We start from the raw sequence: 25,937 nt of genomic DNA on the forward strand, positions 1-25,937 counted from the left end.
TTAATAATCAGATTTCAAAGAGGATTGTACCTATATTACCTATAGATGACTTAGGGGATTGAAGATCTAAACAATACTTGATCAAAATGGCACGAAACAATTGAATCTCGAGGTAACTTGCTTGGAGAGGGAAAGGATCGGCTAGGGCTTTTCTCACACTAGTTACAGAAGATTTGTGACAATTAGGGCTGCCTACACCTAATTGCCCTCTAATCCCTGGCCAGCCATTACAAATCCTACACCTTGGACCCCTCAACTTCTTAACTTTCTTAGCTTATCTTTCTACTGGGAGTCTTATCACACTAACAAGCACTTAATTACTTAACATCACTTTGATTACTTTCATTAAACATCACATTTATATATTCATATTAAATACATAAGCATTTAATCATATAATCACATATTGGATATAGGGGTTGGTTATTGTAAAACAAGTATTAAAGTAAAACAAATAGAACAAAATCTTGACTCTTAGATCATGGTTAAATTGATGCACGAAGATTCACGAAGCAATTGATACACGATGATATTCATGATGCATGGTGATTTTCAGTAAAAAAAAAACCTATTGTTTTATTTGTTTTACTTTAATAATTGTTTTATTATTTTACCTAAAAAATTGGATATATATTAATTATTCTATTATTGGATAAATATTAGCTATTATTCTAGCGGATATATATTAGCTATTACTATTTATTCATTATATTAAAATTATTGGGTAAAAAGTGTAAATTTGTTATGGAAAATAAAAAAATGTAAATTAAAGTCAAAATTGAAAACAAAAGTCAACATTAAAAAATTAAATAAGTTATTAGAGCAACTGTGCTTTAGTATAATAAAAGAAGATAGACGTTAAAAAATACGAGTAGTGAGGCTCTTGACAAAATTCTATAAATTATTTATTTAGTTTAATATATGAAGGTCACACGTGATCCGTCAAGTTCACCGCATCATTTATTTTGGCTAATGCATTGTTGTGCTATTTTTCGTTTATATAGCTGTTGGCACTGCTTGTATATATTTTGGATGATTTTCTTGACCTTTAATAAACAGGAAAAAATTTAAGAATTGAGACCGAACGGATCAAGTCGTTCAATTTCACTTTTCATCCCGGAACATTGCCCTAAGGGGCTTTCTTTGAAAGAAAATTGAAGGGGCGTGAGAAAATTAATGTCACTTTCTACCTTTCTTTTTGTGGAACCAAAAAACGCTTGAAAAGGGAGCCTTGCTCCTATCAGTCTAATAGAAAAAGAGAGAGATTATATAGTCAACTACGTAATTATCATATATGATCAACTTCTATATATACAAGATTACAAGCAAACAAAAATAAATGATACAACTTGGATAAAAAATGTTACATTTATTTAGACAAGATACAATACATCCATGTATTTATTGGGACGTAACATCCCTTAGTTAATTAACCTTCAACATCAATAAGTTGCTTTAGATTGATTGGAACCATATATGGTGGTGTTCCATTGTACATAAGGTCTGAAAACATGCTTGCTACTGCTTCTGTAGGATGTAAGAAATCCCAAAAAATATAGTTTCTTCTATTTGAGCAGTAACTTGATGTCGGAATACATGGCGCATCAGCGTTTAAGTATCCTAGTCCGCAACAAGCTGCTTTTGTATCCGTAAAACCTGTAATAAATCCGAAACTGTCATTTTGCTGTTGTTCTAAGAAAAAAGTTTTAATTAAACATGGTAAAAAATAAACCCAATTTAATTAAGGCGTATATATCTGAGTCACAGACAACCCTCCTAGCCAGAGTTCAACTATTCCTAATTAAACACAATTTTTTATTTCATTTTTTTAAAAAAAACTTAAATCAACGTTATTATAAAAAAAAAGCAGGCCTTCAAAGACCGAAACAACAGTCGTTGATTATACAGTTACTACAGCTTAGTCGTAGAAAGTACCAGCTTATATAAAACAGGAAAATCAGTCTTTATTTTTCAGTCTCTGAAGGCTTGTTTTTTTTTTTTTTTTGGTATATATAGATACACTTTTTTGTGAAATTTTTATGAATTTTAGGAACTGTTTTTCTTGACACTTATACTATACGATACGTACCATAAGCATTAGGTGTCTGGAAAAGGCTGATGAAGGCACCATATAACTCAAAATAAGCATAGTTCAAGCCTAAGGATTCTGACTTCAATTCTTTTAGCATAACCTTCAAACCATCGTTGTACTTGTTCGACCAGAAGTTTGCTTCGTCATTGCATTTACCATTTACGTTTGTCCTTCGTTGTGCTGGGTAACAACCTACCGTCGCAACTCCAGACACCAAAATTTTCCTCGCACCCAATCCATGCAAATTCTGCATTTATTTTACATACATCAATTAAATCAACCAAATGGCCCCAATGGATCGGTTAAATTCAACAACAACGATATATCCTTAATTAATGTTGTACTTAAAATTCGATAAGTACCTTTAGTAAGCCTTTGAAGGTGGACAACATAAGATTGATATATTGTTGTGGTGAGTATCTTAAGGGGATTTGTGACCCGGCTGTGTAATAGTTAATCAGCTCGTTGTTTCCGATCACGATCATGAATATCGATTTGGATAGGTGAACTTGTGCATCAGATGGTCCTAGTTGTTGGACCAGTTTGTCACGGACCAAAGAGAAGTATTCTATTTGTTGTGCCAATGAAATAACTTGTACCTGTTAATTATTAATTTTAATAGATAAAACCATGTTAGCATAAGTACGTACATAATATATACAATATACATTTTGACTTATCTACCAATAACTTTGTGCCTTTAGTCCTATAAATGTATATATCTGTGATTTTTTAACGGCAAACTGTCTTACTTATATTTTTAAATTTCTCGAAAAAAAAAATATCCAAATTAACCCCTTATTTATCTTGGGACTGGAATCAGGATGAGACAAAGATCTTACTAATAGGCTACCAAAACTTTATTAAAAATACATAATTTGATCTATCGTTACACAAAATGCATGATGTAAAATTTAGATTCGACAAACAAATTAGAGCAAAAATACTGTAACAAAACCGTTTTGAAAGGCCAAACATCATTTTTATACGAATTGAAGTCTTAGACAGTACTTATGGGTGGATAGAGTGTTAAAACTCTTTCGTCTTTAGAAAATCTTACTTGTCTATATTCTCAATTACCTAAATTAAACGTAATACACCAATATTATTACAAACCCAAGAGACCTACGGTACGTATATTTTTACGCTTTCTGTTTATTCGTTTATTTTTAAAAGTTTTTGTTGGCTGGATTCTTACATAACGTTGGCCGGTTTCATTAAGTATGCCAGAGCCACCAGAGGCAAAGTTAACTCCGGTGATTGGCGGCATCGCACCTCCGGTCAATGATAAATATGGTGACGATGTTGGTAGTCCCATCTTTTTCGCTGCCCAAACAAAGTTTGTAATGTATTAGATTATTAGTACAATGCATACCAACAAGAAGTTAGCCTAGTCGCAAGGAAAACACTTGATGATGTTAACATCTCGGGTTCGCTCTATGCATACTTGGCACAAAAAATAAGTCATTTAAGGTACCGGTTACTAATGAAGGCTAGATATGGATGTGAAGTTTAAATACACCGGTTTGATCCTTTTTGGTGCACAGATCATCTAGAGATTAAGATAGATGTATTGTACCGACATTATATTGCTCATACGGGATGAGTTGATAGGTATCCAATTATGTTATTGAGGCTAAGGTTGTCTCCATTACCCTTATTATCACAATTATATTATATATTGTAATAATGAAAAATGAATAATTATATTATATATACGAGCATGGTATCCGCACAATGCGGCGGCGATGACATTAGTTGCGATGTGGTGGTGTCGGCGTCAAGTGGTGTTTGTAATTAATACAAAGATATTTGATTTTTAGGGATAGTGAATATCTTTTAAAGATTATGGAATAATTGTGTAAGTTAATTAACTAAGATAAAATGGTAATTTTGCATGTTCCAAAATTGTAAACTTTTCAACATATGGGTCTAATTTTTATATATTAGTATAGAAGTATAGATTATATAAATATTAAATTATAAATTCCTATATTAAATGAAGACCAAATCCAATGTTTTGGAAATTGGTATATGCATTCAACTAGCCACCTTCAACTAGTTAAATGCTACGACAGGTCTGGAACCACTTTATAGTTGTATCATAATTAACTTAAAAACTACCAGAAAAATATAATAATTATACGTGAAAATAACAATGTTTCTTGAAATAGAAAGAAAATAAAAATTTCGAAACTAGTACTATAGTGTTGATGAAAGTAGCTAGTCTAGTCGTGTCGAACATGTATTTGTTTCATATTGAGCTTTTATGTTTTAAAAGTAAATCGTTTAATAATTTCAACCATCTTTCAAAATAATATTCTTTTTCACACTGTATTTTTCTGACTATTTATCTATGTTTTTGCAAACGTAAAAATCAGATAATCTTTTAAATTAAATTTTAATTTCAAACACGCTTAAAAGCCCAATGGCTAATACAGTTTTTGCTCTGCAGGTTCGGTTTTGAAACATTAAAATAAACTTGAGGTACGTACCAATAAAGTCGGAAGCAATTTCGCCATTACCAAATCTTCCGGTTGGTCCATTAGGATAATCAACGCCGTTGTGACGAAAATTAGCCCTGGCTGTCGAAAGTGGCAAGTAGTTATTATTTCCGACATCAACCAAAGAAGACCCCATAATATATAACGCCGGTGCAACAGCGTTACATGCACTTATTCTTAACATAGTAGACACTAAAACAAAAACCAACAATGTGGTTGCAGCACCACCATTATTGTTGACACAAGTAGCAAAAGACATTGTTTGTTGAAGTATAATGAAATGTATGTATGTGTTTATAAATACACACATATATATAAAGAGGTCAATAGCCGCCTGGTATATATTGTCTGAAAATCTGAAGGTCAACTACGTCGATGTGATAGTTATGGGGGATTCTATTTTTTGGAAATGACAAAATTGCTTATAGAATTCGGATAATGGAAATGTTGGATGGTTGGATATATATCTTCTTTATGCATTGAGATATAGATTAATTTTTAATAAACAATTATTAGTTTTTGGTTTAATGATTCAAAGGATATATATATATATATATATATATATATAGGGTAACACTTCGGTGAGAATACTTTTAAAATAAGAACGATGTGAACACTTAAAAACATCATTTTGATGCATTAAAAATCCATAGAATTAACATAGTGGATAACTAAATATCATTATTTAAGTGTTTAACAACACATTGATCCGTCAAAATTGAAAAAATCATGTTTTTTGTTTTGTGCATCCATCTTGGATGCATATTCATCAAAATGATGCATCCAACAAAAAACGTGATTTTTTCAATTTTGACGGATCATTGTGTTGATAAACACTTAAATAATGATAATTAGTTATGCACTATGTCAGTTTTATAGACTTTTAGTGCATCAAAATGCACTTTTTAAGTGTTCTCATTTGTTCTCATTTGATAGCCACCATATATATATATATATATATATATATATATATATATATATATATATAAGAAAGTAATTTTTAGTACAAGGGTTTGAAAAGGTAAAAAAAAGTACTAGTTATTCCCTCCTTCTTCTTACTTCTTCCTTCCATCTTCGACCACCACCACCACCACCCTGATCATTTCCGACCACCACCATGATCCTCCACCGACGACGACCATCTCCGGTGAGCGTTACACATGTGTAAGTATGTGTAAGTACAAGTTTTTTAGCATTTTATGGTTTAAAATTTCTAGGTTTTTTCATTCGCAACACAACCACGTACCACCAACCACCATCATCTACGACCACCCCAGCCACGGCGTCGATGCCGGCATCAAGGGAATCGCCCATACCGTAGAAAACTGTCACCATCTCTTGGATCGTCGCCCATCAAATCCATACGATTCACATATGCGTCCCTTGACGGTCAGCTTAGAACAGATGAGAGCCTCTGGCCCGTACCGTATCCACCCAAAAACGAACCTGATTCTCACCGGAAAGTTAACTTACACATGTGTAAGTTGTACTTACACATGTGTTAGTCTCGACGGAGATGGTCGCCGTCGCCTGAGGATCATAGTGGTGGTCGGAGATGGTGGTGGTGGTGGTCGGAGATGGAAGGAACAAACATGTATAAGTTAACTTACACATGTAGTTTTTGTACTTTTTTAAATGCTTGTATTATAAATAACTCACCCATATATATATATATATATATGAGACTCTTTGTTTATTTAGAGGTCATACGGACACACTAAAAAAAAATGTCGATTAGTGACGAAAAACATTTATTTGCGTGTGTAATAGTACGATCTTGTAATAATGCTTGTGATAAATTTTATATTTTGGAAATGAAAAAATTGCTTATAGAATTCGGATAATGAAATGTTGGATATATACAGTATGATATATCTTTTTTATGCGTTGAGACATATATATAATTTTTAATAGACAATTAGTTTTTGGTTTAGTGATTCAAATGAAGTATATATGAGAGACTTTGTTTAATTGAAAGGTCCCGTGGACATTGACGTTTATTTATACCAACGTAGGAAAAATAATTGCTACCAATTAACTATAGTTATGTATACACTTGAAATGTACCGGCATAAGAGAAGATATAGAAGTTTTATTTGCGTGTGTAATAGTTCGATCTATCAAAATTCTTTTAGCTAGCGGCTTGCTAACCAAAACAATTTAATTAATTCCTTTAAGAAGTTACGGTTTTGATTTATCTTTTGCCCCCTTTTAGTTTAGGCCACGCTGAAACACGTAATTGTATATTGTTGCCCCATATAGAAACATTTGCTTAGTAGTTGTACGTATATCAATAAATAAGAAGATATTATATATTAAACTGACTAACAAGTTAACGTGTTGGAAATTCTAACCAAAATTTGGACATTAGTCAACTTTTTTTTTTTTGGAAAAGGGCGGGGGGAAGGGGCCAAGGGGGTGAGGCTTCCTCTATATGGAATGGGAAAAAAGTAGAGAAGTGAAGGGGAAAAAAAAGAGAGAGAAAAGGACGTCTAATCATTCGCTTAAACCCATTTTAAGCTCCAAGACTCATTTGGGAGGTGATTTGTACATGACATTCGCTAGACGCTCAACGCTTTTGAAAATACAGTCCAAAGCTAGGAATCCACAATTAATTGAAGGAAGATTTTTGGAATAACAATGTTGATGCATTAGCCGTCCCCTCGATTTTATGGGTCTTGTTTAATAAATAAAAAGTGAGCTTCTTATATATGAAGGTTTTGCATATTTGTAAAAATAAAATCAATGATAATAAAAAAAAAAATATCATAAATACTAGTAGTATCAATCAAAACTATGTTTTCCTATTAACGTAATAACTAATGGTTATATATAAAAATTATCAGATAATACTCGTAGAGTCGTAGTATAGTACAAATTGACCAAATGAATCAAATAGTCCATTTTTTCTTAACATGCAGCTTATAAACCATTAAAAACTTAAGTATATCACTAGCTAGTTTACGTAACTCCCAATGCCGTCTTCCACGGGTTTGGATCTCAATACTGTCTTCAATGGTGTATGGGGGATGTTGATATGTAGACAGTCTTACTCCTACCAAAGGTAGAAAGGCTGCTTCCAGGTTCTACCATAGGTAGAAAAGGACCTCCAGCCTTGCTGGGCATGAGGATTTAACTCATGACTTCGGTTTCCAAAGGCATGAGCTCCAACTACTGATCCAACCCAGCTATTAAAAAAGATATTCAAAAAAAAAAAATTAACTATTAAAATATGAAGCTAAAAATAAAATTGCCCATGGAAGGGAAAAGGGAGCTGACCGCCAATTCGCAATTACCATGTCGATGTTCAAAAATGAAAAGTAAACTTCTCTTGGGTATGCAGGAACTTTTTTTCTCTCTATCACTGATTTTGATATTAATAAACCTAAAACTCTAAAGAACTTTACATGTATATAACATTGGATATAAAACTTTGGGCCCTGTTCTTGTGAACATGTTGCACACCCTTGTATCCGGCTCTAGCCTGCATACAACTCGTTACTTGTAAAACATACCAAAAGTCAACTAACGAGAAAGAAAACAAAATAAAAAGTGAAGTGTGGTTATGCCATGAAAGTCTGGAAGTGCATTACTGAATTGACTCCTATGATAAGAGGTAACATAAGAATGGTAGACTTAATTGGTCAGCTTGCAGCTAAGAAAGTCCAGAATAATATCTCAGTAGTTGTCTGCAAGCTTATGTTGGCAACAACTGTTTATTACATATGGCAGGAGAGGAATTTGAGAATTTTCAAGAAAAAAGAAAGAAGTGAGGATGTTTTGTCCAGTTTGATCAAGGAGAATGTAAGACAAACGATGCTATCTTTCAGAATTAAGAAGTCAAAAAGTGTGAATATTGTGGTTGTAAGATGGAATTTGATGTGGAAAAATAATGAACTGAAAGCCATTGCTGAATAGAGAAGAGGATGAACTATTGGTGTGCATGCTGCTCATTTTAGTGTGTGCGAATGAGTATAGAGAGCGGTGCAAGATGACGCTTCTTGGTCTCATTCTAATGCTAACTTGAGTACGTAGCTGCTGGATTTGTTTTGTGTATGTGGTGTTTGAATGTGTTGTTGATCCTAGTAGTAGTTCTTTGTATAGGTTGTCCTTTGTATAAGATAGAATATTGGCATTCTTATTTGTTTGTAAATTTGTGCATATTAATGAAAATTCACCTTTAAAGTTAAAAAGGGGAACCTTAAAAAGGCATAACGACTACGGAAGGTAACAAAGTGATTTCAACAACTTAACAAGTCCATTTTTGACAGTGCCCATGCACATTTCAAACAACAAACATGAAGAAATTCATATACAAGTCAAGTTGTGTTGGCTTGAACTCAGAAGTTATCGAGGCTTTGAACTGAAAACCAGTAAATCTCGTTGAAGACAAGCACCCATTATTATTGTGCTATATTATATACTCCGTATAAATTAAATACATATTTGAACACTTAGCGTAACCGTCACAAGTCGATTGGAATTTTATCTGGGAGTCTGAAAAGAACGGATGAGTGTTAGGTGGCGTTTGTTTTCGACTTAATAAATTAAGTCGTGACTTAATAAAAAATACTTAATCCATTAAGTCATCAAAAGTGTTTGTTTTTTTTACTTAATAAACAAAAACAACTGTATTGATTTAATCCATACAGACATTACTTATTCATTCAGTCACTTAATCAATTCAGTCACTTAATAGTTAAAAATACAAACAGACCCTAGATGCTTTTGTATTCCTGGCCTTGTGCAACGGGTGTTCAAGTTAGGACATGAAGGTCGATCATTCTTCTCATGTTTAGTTAATTAGGTTATCATTAGGTCCTGTGTTTTTCGTTGTATCGGCTAGCTAGTTTCTTATTAATTTTTCCCCATGAAATTCTAATGCCGTTCAAAAAAGTATATATTAATTTTGTGGTTCGTGTATGCGATGACTTTTAATTTGGTCTCATTATTATGTTCTTTAATACCACTTAATTCCTTTCGGTTGGATTCGAATTGGAACAATAAGTTGAGTATTTGAAAATCTCAAATATTAAAGAATTAGAAGTGACTTTCGAACCCAAACAAAGAAACAGCAGCCCGGTCCATGGAAAATAAATACTCGTGTTTCTGTTTCAAGAGCCGCCGTGGTTCAAACACTCTAATTTTCATAAGATGTAACCAATTATAAAAAATATAGCGTTTATATATCCATTTTTAAGAGATAATTACTTCATATTTAGCAAAATTCATCTATATAATATAGCTTTTTTTTCTTTAAATGTGTTATTATTTTGAATAAATCCTAGATGGGATGAACTCTTCGACAATTAGGAATGACAATGGATATTTAATCCACTTTAATGGATGTGGATAACATGCATATCTGAAAATAAAAATAGACATCATTTTGATGCATTAAAAGTCCATAAAACTAACATATTGCATAACTAATTATTATTATTTAAGTGTTTAACAACACATTGATCCGTCAAAATCGAAAAAATTACGTTTTTTGTTGGATACATCATTTTGAAGAATATACATCCAAGATGGATGTATAAAACAAAAAACATGATTTTCTTGATTTTGACATGCCAATGTGTTGTTAAACACTTAAATAATGATAATTAGTTATACACTATGTTAGTTTTATGGACATTTAATGCATCAAAATGTAATTTTTAAGTGTTCTCACCGTATTTTATTTTAAAATTGTTCTTGTTTGATAGTATATATATATATATATATATATATATAGGGTAAAATTGTTTTGAGAAACTTTTTTTGCGAGAACCTTTGAGAACTTTTCAAATCAAAGCCCAACCGATGATTATTGTTTACATGAAAATTGTTTTTTGATTGTTTTCTGAATAACTTATGTGTGATTTTGAAGTTTATAATTGTCTGGAGCATGGATTATCATCCGTTATACAATTATGTGGAGATTTGGATTCTTGATCACATGTACACGAATATTGCTATGATCACATGTATGCAAGTCGATCACATGTAATCATAGCAATATTCGTGCACATGTGATCAAGAATCCAAATCTCAACATTATTGTATAACGGATGATAATCTATGCCTCCACACAATTATAAACTTCAAAATCACACATAAGTTATTCAGAAAACAATCAAAAAACAACTTTCATGTAAAGAATAATCATCGGTTGGGCTTAATTTGAAAAGTTCTCAAAAGTTCTCGCAAAAAAAAGGGTTCTCAAAATAATTTTTCACTATATATATATATATAGTACAAATATTATGAGAACTAATAAATTATCGAAAACTGCGAGAATTAATTACAACCATTAGATTAGTTAGATCAAGAAACATCACTGGCATTTGTATAATTAAAGTTACTCATTTAAAGATGTGGACGTGCAAAAGGGTAAAACGGTGATATTGAAAAATATATAAGTTATCTTATCTCCTAATTAAAACAAAGTTGCCCACCGATATTGTCTTTCAACAAGATACGTAAACGCATAATCCGTCTATGAAATTTCAATTTCTTGCACTAATGAAAACAAAATCACAATTTCAAGCAAATTTAGGTTTTTCCTTCGTCTTTGAATTAGGTTTTTCTAAATGTTATGGAAAAAAATGAGGTTGAGGTTGAACGAATCATGGTGGTTACCAGAATTTTAGTTAATTTACTTGTTGTCTATTGGGTTTTTAGTTTCTCACGTTCTAAATTCTAAGGCTATAATAGGCTAATAGCCATTTATGTTGTATTATACCCATTTCATTTAATCTTATAATATATACAATAAGCTTACAAGCCAAATTTTTTGTTTCATTTACACTCTACAGATTAGTTATATATATCGAAATGGCTTGAAAAGTAATAAAAAGAGTATTATTATGGAAATGGAAATTTTTTTTGAAACAGTGGTTTTTCAATGGTGTTTTGTCAAACAAGTTTTCGAAAAAAAAAAAAGTTGTACAAGTGGGTAAACCGGTATTTCAAATACCGGTTTCCTTTTTTTGGCTCGAAAATGGTATTTTAATTACCGGTTTCAGAAAAAGGAGATTGAAACCGGTATTGCCATTACCGGTTTCAAAAATTGTACTACCTTTTGCAAATGAACAGTGACGATGCAGGATGATGGTGACTTGACACTGACAAGGAATGTGAACCCGGTTTTCCCAATACCGGGTTCGAGTGTAAGGACAAAAATAGCAGCCATGCATTCTCACTTTATCATTTACCCCTTTCTCCCTCAATCTATACATACACATATATAGTGTATCTATATCTATATATAGATAATCTCTCTCACACACACACACTATAAGCAACTTCGATCTTATCAACTTCATATCACAAAAATATACATCATACTAGTATTGATTTAACATAATATCTGACTTTATGGGTTGTTTCACCAGCAGCAGGCAGCAGCATCTTCATCATCTTCTGTTTTCTTGAATAATCAGCCGTACTATGATGAGAGAAGAAGACAATTAATCTTGTTGACTTATAAGAAGATGGAGACAATTAGAAGATTATCGTCGTCGTCATCATCAGAAAAGTTAAAGGCTATTAATAGAATAATAAGAAAAGGGTTTTCAATATGATGCTTCTAAAGGGAAATGTACCACAATCTGGTTCATCTTCTTGCCATAATGATTTTCCTAATTCCGCCATTAATACCACTTTCTTTTGATGCGTAAAGAAAAACAGAATTATATATATACTCGATTCAAAACCGGGTTTGGCAATACCAGTTTCGAAATACGTATAAGGGGCCACTGTAGCCAGTCAACTCTCGTACCTGCCCTTGTCACATCAACCTGCAAACTTCGAAACCGGTAATGGGAGTACCGGGTTCGAGTTACTTTTTTTGAACCCGGTTTTGCGAACTTCTGAGCCAAAATAACGAAACCGGTATTTGAAATACCGGTTTACCCACTTGTACAACTTTTTTTTTTTTGAAAATTTGTTTGACAAAACATTCTTGAAAAACGACCGTTTAAATAAAAATTTCTATGGAAATGGCATTATGAAAAGAATACATAATTATCATAACTGTGCAGGAGCGCGATTCATGTAAAGCGATTCACGTGGGGATAATTACTTTTAGTTGATAATTATATATATTGTACTTAGTAGTAAATTACAACACTGACCTTCCTGATTTTAATTGAATACTAGTTCTCGACAAAATATTGGTTCTTATTTTAATTTTTGGCTATATATATATATATGGTTAGGTAAAATAAAACAAGTATTAAAGTAAAACAAATAAAACAATAGGTTTTTCTTTACTGAAAATCACCGTGCATCATGAAAATCCTCACGCATCAATTGCTTCGTGAATCTTCGTGCATCAATTTAACTATGATCTAAAAGTCAAGATTTTGTCCTATTTGTTTTACTTTAATACTTATTTTACAATAATCAATCTCATATATATATATATTAGTACATGTCATAAGTAAATACTTGTATGGATGAAAATGTGTGAGTAAAGTATATATAAAACCAAAAATAAAACAAATTAGTCAGGCTCATTATTAAGATTTGTTTTACCACATCCACCCGGTCCATGTACTACAAATAATCCAATAAATTATAAACACAAACGTAAAATCATGAATTTTTTATTCAATGTCTATTAACCTTGAGTGTTAGTCAATATTAAGTCGTTAAATGGCGATTTATTTATGTGGATAATTATCGTCAGTTATGTGGATAATTATGTGGTAATGAAGTACATCATAGTGTATCAATTATGTAGAAAACTTGTGTCGTGTTCCCGTTAGTGTAGTATGTCGTTAAATGCAGGGGCGGTACTAAAGAGGGGGCAAGGGGGTCCAATGCCCCTCTCCAAATTTAAATTTTATCATGTATTTTTAAAAAAATTTCTATAGGTTTTTTATGTTTTGTCCCCTTTTAGATTTATTTTTCATAAATTTTCTAAGTTTGCCCCTTTGGAATTTTTTCCTGATACCGTCTCTGGTTAAATGGAGTTAAAATGTCACTGTGGTGATTAAGTGAGGGCAAAGAGGTGATTTGGCATGAGATAGATTGTCATTTGTTTATAATTTCAGATTCAAAAGCCAAAAGAATAATCACCCAAAAACCCTAACCTTTTTCTTTGTGTTCTTAAGCATTTTCGGTTTGATTTAAAAGCGATTCAAGTGGGTTTTTGGTGTGAAATCGTTACTCGCATGTCTATCTCGTATTCCCCTCTCAAATGTGTTACTTTAAATTCCATTATCTTGATTTAGTTATGATCTTGAGAGGTTATGGACTCATTAATGATTAATTAATCAAATTCGTATCGTTATCGAGAAGTTTTGTAAGTTATTATCGTATGCAATCGATTTCTGCCTTTCTGGACAAGGAGAGATAAACCATCAGTTGGGTTTTATATTGGTGTATTTGAGTAATAGAAGTCGGGTTTAGGTATTGGGATCATTTAGTGTAGTTTGGAGACGAAACAAAGAGGGTTTAGTATAGTTAAAATTTCAGCTATTGCATAAATCACAACTAATTCCTCATAACTCTCCTTGAAGCGAGCCTACATTTTTGAAAACCCGATGTCTCTACATTTTTACCTGCCCGAAACCAACCTGAACCCGACTCGCCCAAGAGGGTAACGGGCCGGGTCACGGTTTCCATTTTGGTGCACTTTGGGGTTTCAGGCCAGGCATGGTCCGCCAGTTTTTGAGACGCGAACGAACAAAAGTCCCTTAAACCGGAGAACCGAACCGAAACCCGCCCGAACCCGTCCTGAACTGACCTGCCCGAGAGGTTAAAGGGCCGAGTCGCGGTCCTGTTTTGATGCATCTGTGGCTCACGGATTTGTACAGGTCAGACCGGTTTTTGACTGTACACATCCCTAAATCCAACCATGCTAGTTTATTAAGTATCGTATTAATTTAAGTATCATGCTAATGTAATTCTAGAGCATATCTAGTATATTTTATGTTATGAACCCGCGAACTTTGTATTCTAAAAAGATTTATATTCATTTGAAAAATGGTTCCCCGATTGGCCGAAAAGACGCGAACCAGATAGTGTTGCTGCAACAAATAGTCAACTTCAACAACAAATACATTCAGATAGATTCCTAGTTTTCGTATCTAAGAAAAATTGAAACAAAGTTGCTTCGAATTGCACCCGTAAATATATGTCACCACTTGGGCAAGAAACATAATTTGCACCAGCAACAACAGGTTTCGTGGTCAACGCTTTAAAATGAATCACCCACCTAATCTAAAGCATGGGTCCTTACTTCTTGTTTGATCAAGTCTACATGCTTGTTATTTATATGCATCCAGACACAGATTTGCATCTCTAAGCAAAACAACCTGACGTTAGTGGGTACATGGTTGAGAAGTTCAGTGTAAGATAAATATCAGTTTTGATCACAATCTTTAACTGGAAGGTAGAGATATTAATAAATTAGATAGCTGCAAAATACAGATATAATGCTAGTTGATGTAATATTAATAACTTATAATGTTACAAAGGCAAATTCAAAATCCAAAACCGACTTGCGACAGATAAAATAAGTCTCTTTAAGATTATGGAATTGCTGAAGCGGGACGTGCGCGTTGTTTAGCATGATGGTTTAAGACACATACATCTCCTTTGCAGATGAATTTGGAGGTCGAAGGTGAGGGAGTGTGTGAAAAACAGCTGAAGAAATTGGTCAAGGAGAAGGCCATCTTTTTTCTCTTTCTGAAGATATAGATATAAACCAGATTGATTTGTGTATATAGGTAGTGAGACACGGTGATTACCTGGACAACTCCGTGTTGTGTTGTTGAAAATTATGAATAAAGAAAGCAAAGAGTGTTATTGACTGTTTCTTGCCATTGGGCTACCATTAAATTAATCTTCATATACTGTTTATTGAAAGCAAAAGATGCCCGATCGAGGACACATACCGATTCATATCAACTTAAATTTTAGTTACAAACTGAGGAAAAGAATCATCTTTGAAGAGGTTTTAACTTTTTCAGGTCTTTTTGTTTTATTAAAACCTATTCTGTAAGAAAAGTGATACTTTTACCATATAATTTGACACATCTACCACACTTTATATGTTTCATAGCATACAGATTCTGTGGTAGATATCACTTCTTTCTGTAAGGCATGTCATATTTCTACAGCATAGTATGCCCAAAAACAAAAGCCTTGAAACAACAAAAGTTCAAACTACGTAGAAATCGGAGACCTGTATGTAAATACTTCGAGACTTGGATAATTAGTTTTGTTATAGCCGAATAATGTCACTAAACCAAACAATATAAGGGCTTGAATAGGATAGTCTGTTATGCTAAATTGTAGAGTGGTTTTTGACTCGACACTAAACAAATACCAGAAAGTCAAACTACTATCACATTATTCCAAGTTTTAACACAAGAACATTAAAATGTGAAACTGCCCAACCAAGGCAACACAGAAAAGCATGTAATGGTGTTGAACTAATAAAGAAGACCATCGATAAAAGAATGTACATGTTCATGCCTTCTTGGACCATATTCACATCCATCATTCAGCTTCCATTGCACGCACCTCAAAGTGATCCAAACGTATTCTCCCCGCTGTAAGTCATGTATAGGAAACCATCCTCATCTTTGTTTTCTTCATATATTGCAGACATCATGGCGGCTATAGTTACAAACGACAATTATACATACACACGTATTAGAGCAAGCAAAATATGAAAGCAATAACACAGAGGAGGTAATGAATACATCATGTACTCGGAATTTATTCATACCAGTGGGTGGCAGGATGTTCTTCACAAAAATAAAGATGGCCTTTTCAGCACTCAGCTTAATCCTCTTTCTCACGACATACACAAACTGTCCAACAGTAAGATCAGCAGGTACCAGATATCTGCATCCATCATTTGATTCATAGTAATTAAAGTTGAAAACTTTCAAAGCCATCACAGCACAAATTTTGAACTTTTATTTAAGGGGTGTTTGGGTTGGCTTCAGTAAAGAGCTTAACGGCGTATTATGTTACCGTACAACTATTAAGCTCCTCGAAAGTAGTTAAATAAGCTCATTTCAAAGTGCTTAAAGACCATTTCTTGGGTTTTTCCATAAGCATACGCTAAAAACTTAAGCTTACCCAAACACACCCTTTTATATATGTTTGATCATTGTTGCCATGAATTTTTTAATCATTCTTGTCAAACAAAGATCAAACTCTACTCTGATTACCTTAAAATGTAGTTAGATAAAGAAAAGGTAACTAACACTAAACAAAAGCTACAGTCCATTTACAAAATGCGCATTTGAAAAACTGATCGTTATGGGAGAGCTACCAAACATCTTTTCAAAAGAAGTGTATGATGGAGTAAAAAAAACATTTATTGGTCCATTTAATCCAAAAGCCAAAAAATCTTTCAGCTCAAACAGATTGAATCATAAACAAGTAGAGTGCCAAAAAGAACGAAACTTAATGGAATTTATAATATATACGATTAGAAATCTATATCATACTAAAAGATCTGAATACTACTGAAAGAATTGACTAACTTTTTCTTGTCGATATCAGGAATGTCAGTTCTTTCAGCTTTCTCAACAATAACCTGTAAAATAACAGAACATATAAATAAGAAACACAATGCACCAAGTAGTGTATATGTTATCACACACAATCGAAAATCTTAAATACCGGAATTCTGTCAGGGTACTTCTCCCTGATACGTGCAGCCTCAGCTTGTCGCCTCTCTAAACAAATTCAGTAGCAAAATTAAGTCAAAACGATAACATAATGATCACTAGAAAAAAAAAAAAAAAAAAAAAAACAAATCAAAAACTGTTATTCAGCTCATATTAGTCTCCACGAGCAACTCAAACTCGTTAGAACTAATTATAAACTTACTTAATCAAAACAGCTACGAAACAATAAGAAAAAACCGACAACCATAACACCCAAACTCAAAGAATCATGGTCCGCCACAATGCACTCATATCATTACTTAAAACCATCATGAAAGCATAGACGTTATCGGTAGGACTCAAAAAAAAATTTTTTTTTTCCTGAACGGCTTAGAACTCGAACTTAATTGGTCAGCTCGAATACGGAATACCATAGAGTTAAAACATGATTATACAAAGTGCACACAGAGAAACCTATAAAATCATAATTGAAGCAAACTGGTTTACGTAACAGGCTACGAAAAATAATATCATGTTATAAGAATTCACAAATTATTACAAAATAAATAATACAATACAGATAAAATCAACATCACTTACAAGTTATACAAAAAAATATCAAACATAACTTTATTAATAACACAACTACACAAACCCTAATCATGAAATCATAATAATTATAATCAATTGAACACAACGAATATAATTTGTAAATTTGAGACATGTATATATAATTGATTGTTATAATTATAATAATTATTGTGATATATGATTTTATATAAATTATAGTAATTTAATTAAAAAAAGATGAAATTCAGAAAGGGATAATACCTAAAGGGTGTTCCAATTTGAAGGAGCTTTTAGCCATGGCAATTCGATTGCTGGGAAATTAGGGGGTTTTTTTTTTGAGAATTGGGAGAAAAGAAAATTTCGTGAATGGGATATAGAAAAAGGGATTTTTTTTTTTTTTTGGGTGTATTTATTGATTTGATTTGATTTGATTTGATTTTGATTTATATTTATTTGCGTATTTGATTTCTAGTATTATACGTTTTCTTTTTTATTTTTAGGGAAGATAATACGATATCGTTCTACAAAGATAGAAGATATCATCTGTGGCCCACCTTCAAAATATATGTGTTTTCTTAATGAGTATTTTTTTAGCTTTTTCTAAATCGGATAAACGCAACCTATTTAAGATATTCAGTCACACTTTTTCAAAGAGTCATTTTTTAGATGGAAAATGATAAATTTTTTTTAAAAAAATACTCATAACTATTAGATCTAGACATTTTTAAGGAAGATTTTTAGGTTAATTTGATTAATCATTTTCCTTTTAAGAATACATTTGAGGCAAAGATGTAGTGGCAATGTATTAACAAATTGGTAAGTTTTAAAAATAAAAAATAAAAAATAGGCCAATAAAACCATGCCAATTGACATACCAAAAAATTTTGCCAAAACTAACCAAAATCTTGCCAAGTTCCTTGGTATAGTGCAAAAAGTTGTCAATTTGTCAATGAAAGTTGCCGATGCATATTTGACCATATTTTTTTAAAAAAAAGGCTCCCAACGTTCACATGTTAGCTCCCCAACGTTCACTTGCATCGGCCAAAACTAGCCAATGAAACTTGCCAAAATTTCCGATTAAAGTTGCCTATGCATGTGCTAGGGTTGCCGATTTGCCGATCCTAACCGATTTTTTTGCCGATAAAACAAGCCGACTACACCCTTGCCCTTACATTTAGTTTTTTTAGGCAAAAGATTGAATTAGCAAGTCGCTAATAAACCAAAAGAGTACATTTATAAGTACAATTACAAGATGAGTCAAAACAAATAACATGAAAAATCATATAGACATAAGGCATTAGGAAATCGAGTTCATCTAAAGATTTTATGTATGCTAGAAAAAATTACCCGCACATAGCGAGGGTAATGATAGTTCCGACTTTTACTCATGTTTTTCACTCCGGAGTTTGAGATGTGTGACTACAGGGACTACAAATGTGAAGAGACCAGGAGAGAAATATGAAAGTGTGTCAAAAATCAATATTGTTTTTAATGAAATGAGATCGGGAGAGAAATATGAAAGGACTACAAATGTGAAGGGATCATTTGGGATGTTCTTGACTATACAATCTTTTTGTTATATTTTTAAAAGTGTGTCAAAGGTCAATATTGTTTTCGGTACAAGATGAAAATGGATGGTCTTTTGATCTATCATGATAAAGATGAACGGCTAAAATCGTGTCTTAAGGATTCCTAAAATTGTTTGGAGGGATAGTGAAAATGTGTAATATGAGTATAGATATTTAGGACATGGCTTCTGCTAGGTGGTAATCTATGCCCAGGCATCATAGGTTTGTATTTAGTTATGTGACCATTTGCTGGGTTCTTCACGCCTTTTACCCTTGAACAATCTAAATACGCTACCCCAAAACCTCTTGCCCATTTAATTGTTCTGACCAGTGAGCACGGAGTCCTCAAACGGGTGGACCCAAATTTTCGCCTACATCAAATTGTTCTTGTCGTTCACGTCCTCTTCTCCGATATTTCCTTCCCTATTTTGTTTTGTGTTTGACCAGCTTTTGTATGTCTTTTACTTCGTCATCGGCCAACACGACAATAGTTCCCGCCCCTTGAGTCTTGTCTTGGCTTCATCATAGAGTGGTTTAGGTGGTGCATATTGAGAAAAACCGAGTTATGGAGTGTAACACGATTTAGAAAACGGAGGTAGGGGATTTGTGGCATCACGGAACAGTTGTCCGTTTGACCTTTGCGCATTTGAACACAACAATGCGGGTCAGCGGATGACGGTATGTCGAGTAGTTGTTGGAAATAAGTATCTTCATGGCATCGAGATGAAGTCTTGTTGAATTTTTTTTTCCGGACATGTTAATATGAAATGGTGAGTGAAATGTCATAGGAATATAAATTAATGTTACAAGAAACTAATCCACTTTAGCTAATTTTTGTTAAGTTTTTGGATACTCCAATGTAAAGTTTTCTTTACTAGTGAGATTCTTTAAACTCAAAGTAACCAAATGTGACTAGACCTTTGTAATAGAAAAACACACTAAGTTTCTAAGGCCTTTGCCAACACACGTCTTAAACCTCGGCGTGGCTTTTCGTCCTCCCTTCCTGCGTTAGCAGCAAGCCCGGCGTGGCTCTTCCTAGATGGCCTCTTCCCCCCATCACCGGGTGAGGAAGAGGTGGTGGTGGACCCATTTGTTACTTTTTTGTTACATTTAGATAAATAAAAGTGAAGGAAGAAATGAGCAAGAGGTGAAGAAGAGGTAAGGTTGGTAGTAAGTAGGAAGAGGTGATTTAAGAAGAGAGAAAAGCTGATGTGGTAGTGAGCAAGAGTCAAGAAGAGTTGCAGGGTTGGCTGAGACCTAACTCACTAGCAAGTTTTCACTCAACAAATGACCAATTAATCTAGCCTTCCTCTTATAAAGTGTAAACCTACCTCTCAGGCTCTCACTCAAGAATGAATTATCGATTCATTATCAGTCTTCCTCGGACACAAAAACTTACAACGTGGTTTTGGGAGCCACCACAAGATTTTTTCTTGACATGAAAGTCGAACTGATGAACGTTTATGTTGCTTGAAAATACTGGCATCTGTGTTCTGCAGCACTGTTTGATTTCATATCAATATCATCTTGCTTTAACCAAACATATAACATCTTCAAAATAACCAAGGATCAAAAATTTGAATTACAAGCATAGTATGTAGAAAGAGCTGAATAACAAATGGCCACATCTTATCATATGTATGAAGCCTTATTGTCATATTATACCAAAACAATATTTACCTTCCTACTGAAATAAAATGTAAAAAAGAACAAAAAAACATTGGGTGCTTCCTCTTCGCCTAAAATTGAGGAGCTCCTACCAACGATACATGCTACCATCAAGCTCAGATTTTTCTAGAGGTTAGAAGAATGGCTACGATGATGAGTGGAGATTATATGTCAATGACAACATGTTTTTGCTAATTAGAAAAAATGGGTGGACGCTTTAGATTTGCTGCTCTGAGTCTCTGACCGATATTATACAAATTCATCTTAATGGCATGATGATCAAAAAGACGCATTCCATAGAGTATCTTCCCCTTCCCCACACCGCCGGTGAACCTCTTTGATTCGATCAGCTGACCTGCAAATCCCACTGCAGCTCCAATCGAATGAAGCCACGCATATGTTCCCTGCTTGAGCCTTCCATTCGCAATCTGCACACGCATAGCAATTAGAGAGAGCAAAATGGGTGGGACGGATAAAGTGTCGAAATTATTGTGGGTAAGAAAGGGTAACATTTTAGTACTGGTCCAAGAAGGCCCGGAAACTGCCAACACCTTTTTATTCACTTCATTTTTAGAACTAAATTATAATACTAAAGGTAATCATTCCAAGCATTTGAGCCATTTCTATCTAGCTAAAAGTAGAGGTTTGCTGGTTGGAGATAAACATTATAAAGTACAACCCAAATCCCCCGGCAGACTAATAAGTTGAAATTGAATATAGATATGCTCAAAAACTAGACAAAGATACAAGACAAAAAGAACATTACCTGGCGGTGTCCCACAACATAGCCTCCTATCATCGATGTGCTCCACATCCAGTCCGATGAACCATGATCCCAATGATACGTCCTCATTAACGTACTTATGTAGTACATTCCTATTAGATTCAGAAGCGATACAATAGTTATAAATTATACACAGGTGGCAACTTGGGCGGGTATGGTAATGCAAAAAATAGGGTTTGGGTCAAAAGAGGTTAGGCCAGGTTGACTCGTCATGATTTTATTGGAATTTATTAGTAGCTCAGTTATTAAAATATGCCTATAAGACCTATTCAAATATGCCTATAAGACCTGTATATTCAAAATGATATCTAATTTGTTTGAGTAAATCGATTTAAGAGGTGGAAAAAACACTTTGGATAAACTTCACCCATTTAACATGCTCGTTTGCTCAACCTGTTTCTTTTTCTGATAATTTTATAAAGTGGACCCACTCGACCCTATAGAAATAAGATCTAACCCAAATCAACCTGCTTTCTAGTAAATGGACTGAGGTTGTAAGCTCAGCAGCTAAAGGTCCTTAAAAAACTGATAAGCAATACTTACTGGTTTATCGAGATATAAGTAGCTAAATCTTTTGAAATGGCATATAGTTGGCCTGTGGCGTGTCGGAAATACTTGTTTCCTTCTTCACCAAACTTCCAGTGTTCAGGTTCATGATATCTCACTCCTCTTAAAGAATTAAAAAAAATAAAAGGTAAATGCTTGAACCCACAATAGATTATAATGAAAAAGAAAAGCTATGGCTTACTTGTGAGCAAGGACAGGACCAGACTTCATGCACCCAATGTATACACGAGGGTTCACCCGATGCTTGGCTAATGTTGCTCCAAGTGTGGCTGTCGAAAGAAGTCAGGTCAGGCAGGTTGGGTGGATGGATGGATCAGAACAATTACTTCTAATACATGTCAAAACAATCCAGATCGGGTGTAACTGATGCACAAACACTTCTTCTCCTTTTATTTGAATTATAAATAATTGACTCAAACTGACTAACAATACTATTACAATAATAATAATAATAATAATAATAATAATAATAATAATAATAATAATAATAATAATAATAATAATAATAATAATAATAATAATAATAATAATAATAATAATAATAATAATAATAATAATAATAATATAAGATATCAATGGAGAAATTTAAGTAGCATGCATTTTTAATACACTTGCAAGACTTTCAGCCTAGCAACCCATTTAACCTGTTCCGTTTAGCTAACTCATCAATTTCCCCCATGCCCCTTGTGAAAGATAAAATGACTCAAATCAACCCCATTATAGGTGAATGGGACATATTATCCATATAGTTACCTATATTTACATGTACGTCGTCATCAACCTTGACATAAAAATCTGCATCCCATAAAGCAACGGCAGTGGTGAAATATGTTTTTGTTTTCGCTGACAATTCAAGGTACCCCTCTATATGCTCCTGCTCAAATACCATTTGTCAGCCATCTTCTTATATCAAAGATTCAACAAAAGATACAGATAATATCATAATGTTACCAGTCTCAAGAAGTCTCCATGCTTTCTGTCTTCTGCTTCAATAGCTCTATCAAGGATACCACCAGCTGTAGCACTGGAAAATAAAGTCAAAGGTTAACACAATCAGCCCCTTACAGTTTATACATTACAGTCTCAGCTTTAAATGCATATTGTTAAGATCAATGAAATGTGTGATACCTACCCATGACCTATAACAAATCGCATAATAATACCCTTTTCTTTTTCCAGCTTTATCAGCTTATCACCTGGAATTCGTAGAATAAATATGATTAACGATTTAAAGTAAAATAAAGATCATGACTATAGGCAGAAACTCGCCGCTTTTATTTATAAATGGGTCGATTCAAGTTACGTTAAAAGGGTCAACCAATAGTTTAAACCAAAAACTGGTAACTGGATTGAAAGTAGCCCAAAGTGTTTTTTTTTTTTTTCCCTTGAAAAGCAGCCCAAAGTGCATATTAACGCATAAAATTGCATAAATAGTTTGTTTATAAAGAAAAAAAATATATGATAGCCGGCGAATAATAATAATATTTCGTCATAGTTAACATGCTATTTACTTGTAGTAAAAAAATAACTGAACATAAGTGACAAGGACAAAATTTGACCCATTGCCCATTAGCTAAGAAAATGCAAAAGCTATAACAACCTTGTGGCATCCAGGTAGCACGTACGGAGTCCCGTCTCTTTCGGCTACTAAAAGCCGTATTAATGCCTACAACCATAAGATATTTTCTTTTCTTGACCGGCTCGGGAAGCAACAAATCATCTGATATAGGGGAGCCCGTAAGTATAGAATCTTGCATTGCTCTTGCAGCAGCTAATTCCATCTCCAAGTTTGAAATAGTTTTATCCAGTGTTCTACATCCATGAAATCATCAAAGAAACATTACATTTTTAAAGAAGTCAACCACAATAGTCAGCACTCAAAATATTAGACAACGAATCTTACTGGACGGCATTATGTGTCTTCGAAACCTCACGAATAATATCTTTGGAATCCCTCCTTACATCCTTCTAACAAGCACACAAAATAATCCAAAAACATGATTAATATTGAGTTCAAAAACATAAAAATAAAAAATTAGATATGCTTATGAACTACTTTTCAAAATAAAGGAGATATGCTTATGAACTTTGTTACTCACTAATTTTGTGTTACAATCATCTGCAACTACTTGAAGTTGTTCATCATCGGTTCCGGTTAGTCTTGATAAGCCTTTAGGTTCAGGCTCAGTCCACATTCTAACACCATAATAAAGCAAACAATTATTAGCCTCCGGATATTTTTAACTCACATGTTTCACAATGTAACTGCTTAGCCAATCTTTATATTCGACAACTTTAATCTATTTTCACTCAATTTATGCAACATTCAATCATCTATCTCTCACTGATATATAATACATATAATAAGGGGTATTTAAGAAAGCTCACTACATAAATGCTCTAAGATTAGCCAGACTGTACGAAGTATGTAAGTAAAACTGTATCCCGGTAACACGACTTCACACAAAATCCATTTTGCCAACATGGAAACAAATTCAAAATGAAATTTATGTTTACCAAATGGTTATAACCCAACTTTCTTTATATATAGAAAATGCACTCCAAAAATACTACTAACATTGATCAAAACCCATATGATAATGACTAAACTTTTCAAGATTTAACATTTAAGAATCTTTAGAAAGCATGTAAGATCACTAAATCCTTAAAAACCATATCAAGATCACTAAACTTCACAAATCATAATAAATTCTTAACTCATGATCATTTGACACAAAGTTACAATGTTACATATATATTATTTATATAAAAACAGCATATGAGTACTTAATGATTCCCTATAAAAACCACCCTATATCATTTTAAGTGGTAGGTAGGGTCAATATAAACACTAAAAACTTATAATATAAATACAAATAAAATAAAATAAACCTGTCGGTGAATAGCATTCCAGCAAAGAAGCAACTAGCACACAGGAACAAAGTCAATTGTTTTGAGACCAAACTACCTCTGTTCTTCCAAGACATTATAACACAATCTTTAATAACACAAATCAAACTAACAGATAGCTAATTTACAGCCAAATGTGTCAAAAACTTGATACCCAGATGCAAGAATTGGTTTCTTGACTTCAAGATTCAAACTTTATTTAAAAGATTGATTAGAAACAGGAAATTATTGATTGTGTGATGTGGGTATTGACTGAATCAAGAAGATAAAGATTTGGAAGCAAAGAAGTTTTGATTTATATATATTTGTATATATATAATGTGTATATATTTGGTGAGGGTAGATGTACTGTATGAGATGTGAATCGCGTATATTGAAATTTGAGGAAGATGGTTGAAGGATGGTGCGGTGGATTAAGGGAAGTAGACCCACCAACATAACAGAAAGTGAAAGTCAAGTTCTTCTTGTCTTTTACCAGACATATTTTTTCATTTTTTCTACACAAGTTGTACCATAGAAAAAAAAAATCAAGAAAAAGAGGATATATATTCTCTTACAATTTATTTCATCTTCTTTATACATAGATAACGGATTACGACATCCACACTAAAGTATGGATGAGTATTTGAACTGAAATCCGTGAAC

General features: G+C 33.2%; 3 protein-coding genes across 4 annotated transcripts; all 3 read right to left on the reverse strand.

Moving 5' to 3' along the window:
- Nucleotides 1-1,397: 1,397 nt before the first annotated feature.
- On the reverse strand, nucleotides 1,398-4,810 carry LOC122594604 (GDSL esterase/lipase At5g55050-like). Its single transcript, XM_043767040.1, has 5 exons — nucleotides 4,588-4,810; nucleotides 3,291-3,418; nucleotides 2,455-2,691; nucleotides 2,090-2,339; nucleotides 1,398-1,656 (listed from the first exon to the last, which is right to left on the reverse strand). Exons 1-5 carry the CDS (start codon nucleotides 4,778-4,780, stop codon nucleotides 1,430-1,432), a joined length of 1,035 nt encoding a protein of 344 aa, XP_043622975.1. The 5' UTR covers nucleotides 4,781-4,810; the 3' UTR covers nucleotides 1,398-1,429.
- An 11,112-nt stretch (nucleotides 4,811-15,922) lies between these two features.
- On the reverse strand, nucleotides 15,923-18,213 carry LOC122591359 (autophagy-related protein 8C-like). Its single transcript, XM_043763623.1, has 5 exons — nucleotides 18,057-18,213; nucleotides 17,239-17,294; nucleotides 17,100-17,152; nucleotides 16,331-16,449; nucleotides 15,923-16,218 (listed from the first exon to the last, which is right to left on the reverse strand). Exons 1-5 carry the CDS (start codon nucleotides 18,091-18,093, stop codon nucleotides 16,124-16,126), a joined length of 360 nt encoding a protein of 119 aa, XP_043619558.1. The 5' UTR covers nucleotides 18,094-18,213; the 3' UTR covers nucleotides 15,923-16,123.
- Nucleotides 18,214-20,922: 2,709 nt separating this feature from the next.
- LOC122591196 (probable beta-1,3-galactosyltransferase 4) lies at nucleotides 20,923-25,659 on the reverse strand. Of its 2 annotated transcripts, none has more exons than XM_043763419.1 (11): nucleotides 25,275-25,659; nucleotides 24,482-24,578; nucleotides 24,286-24,347; nucleotides 23,983-24,194; nucleotides 23,515-23,578; nucleotides 23,334-23,406; nucleotides 23,136-23,256; nucleotides 22,564-22,651; nucleotides 22,359-22,484; nucleotides 21,798-21,907; nucleotides 20,923-21,459 (listed from the first exon to the last, which is right to left on the reverse strand). In XM_043763419.1, exons 1-11 carry the CDS (start codon nucleotides 25,367-25,369, stop codon nucleotides 21,311-21,313), a joined length of 1,197 nt encoding a protein of 398 aa, XP_043619354.1. In that variant the 5' UTR covers nucleotides 25,370-25,659; the 3' UTR covers nucleotides 20,923-21,310. The 2 variants fall into 2 exon arrangements, with proteins under 2 accessions (XP_043619354.1, XP_043619353.1); XM_043763418.1 differs by having other exon boundaries at nucleotides 24,286-24,350; nucleotides 25,275-25,657.
- Between the last annotated feature and the right edge of the window lie 278 nt (nucleotides 25,660-25,937).

Source organism: Erigeron canadensis, chromosome 3 (genome assembly GCF_010389155.1).
Source record: "Erigeron canadensis isolate Cc75 chromosome 3, C_canadensis_v1, whole genome shotgun sequence".
Classification (NCBI taxonomy): domain Eukaryota; kingdom Viridiplantae; phylum Streptophyta; class Magnoliopsida; order Asterales; family Asteraceae; genus Erigeron; species Erigeron canadensis.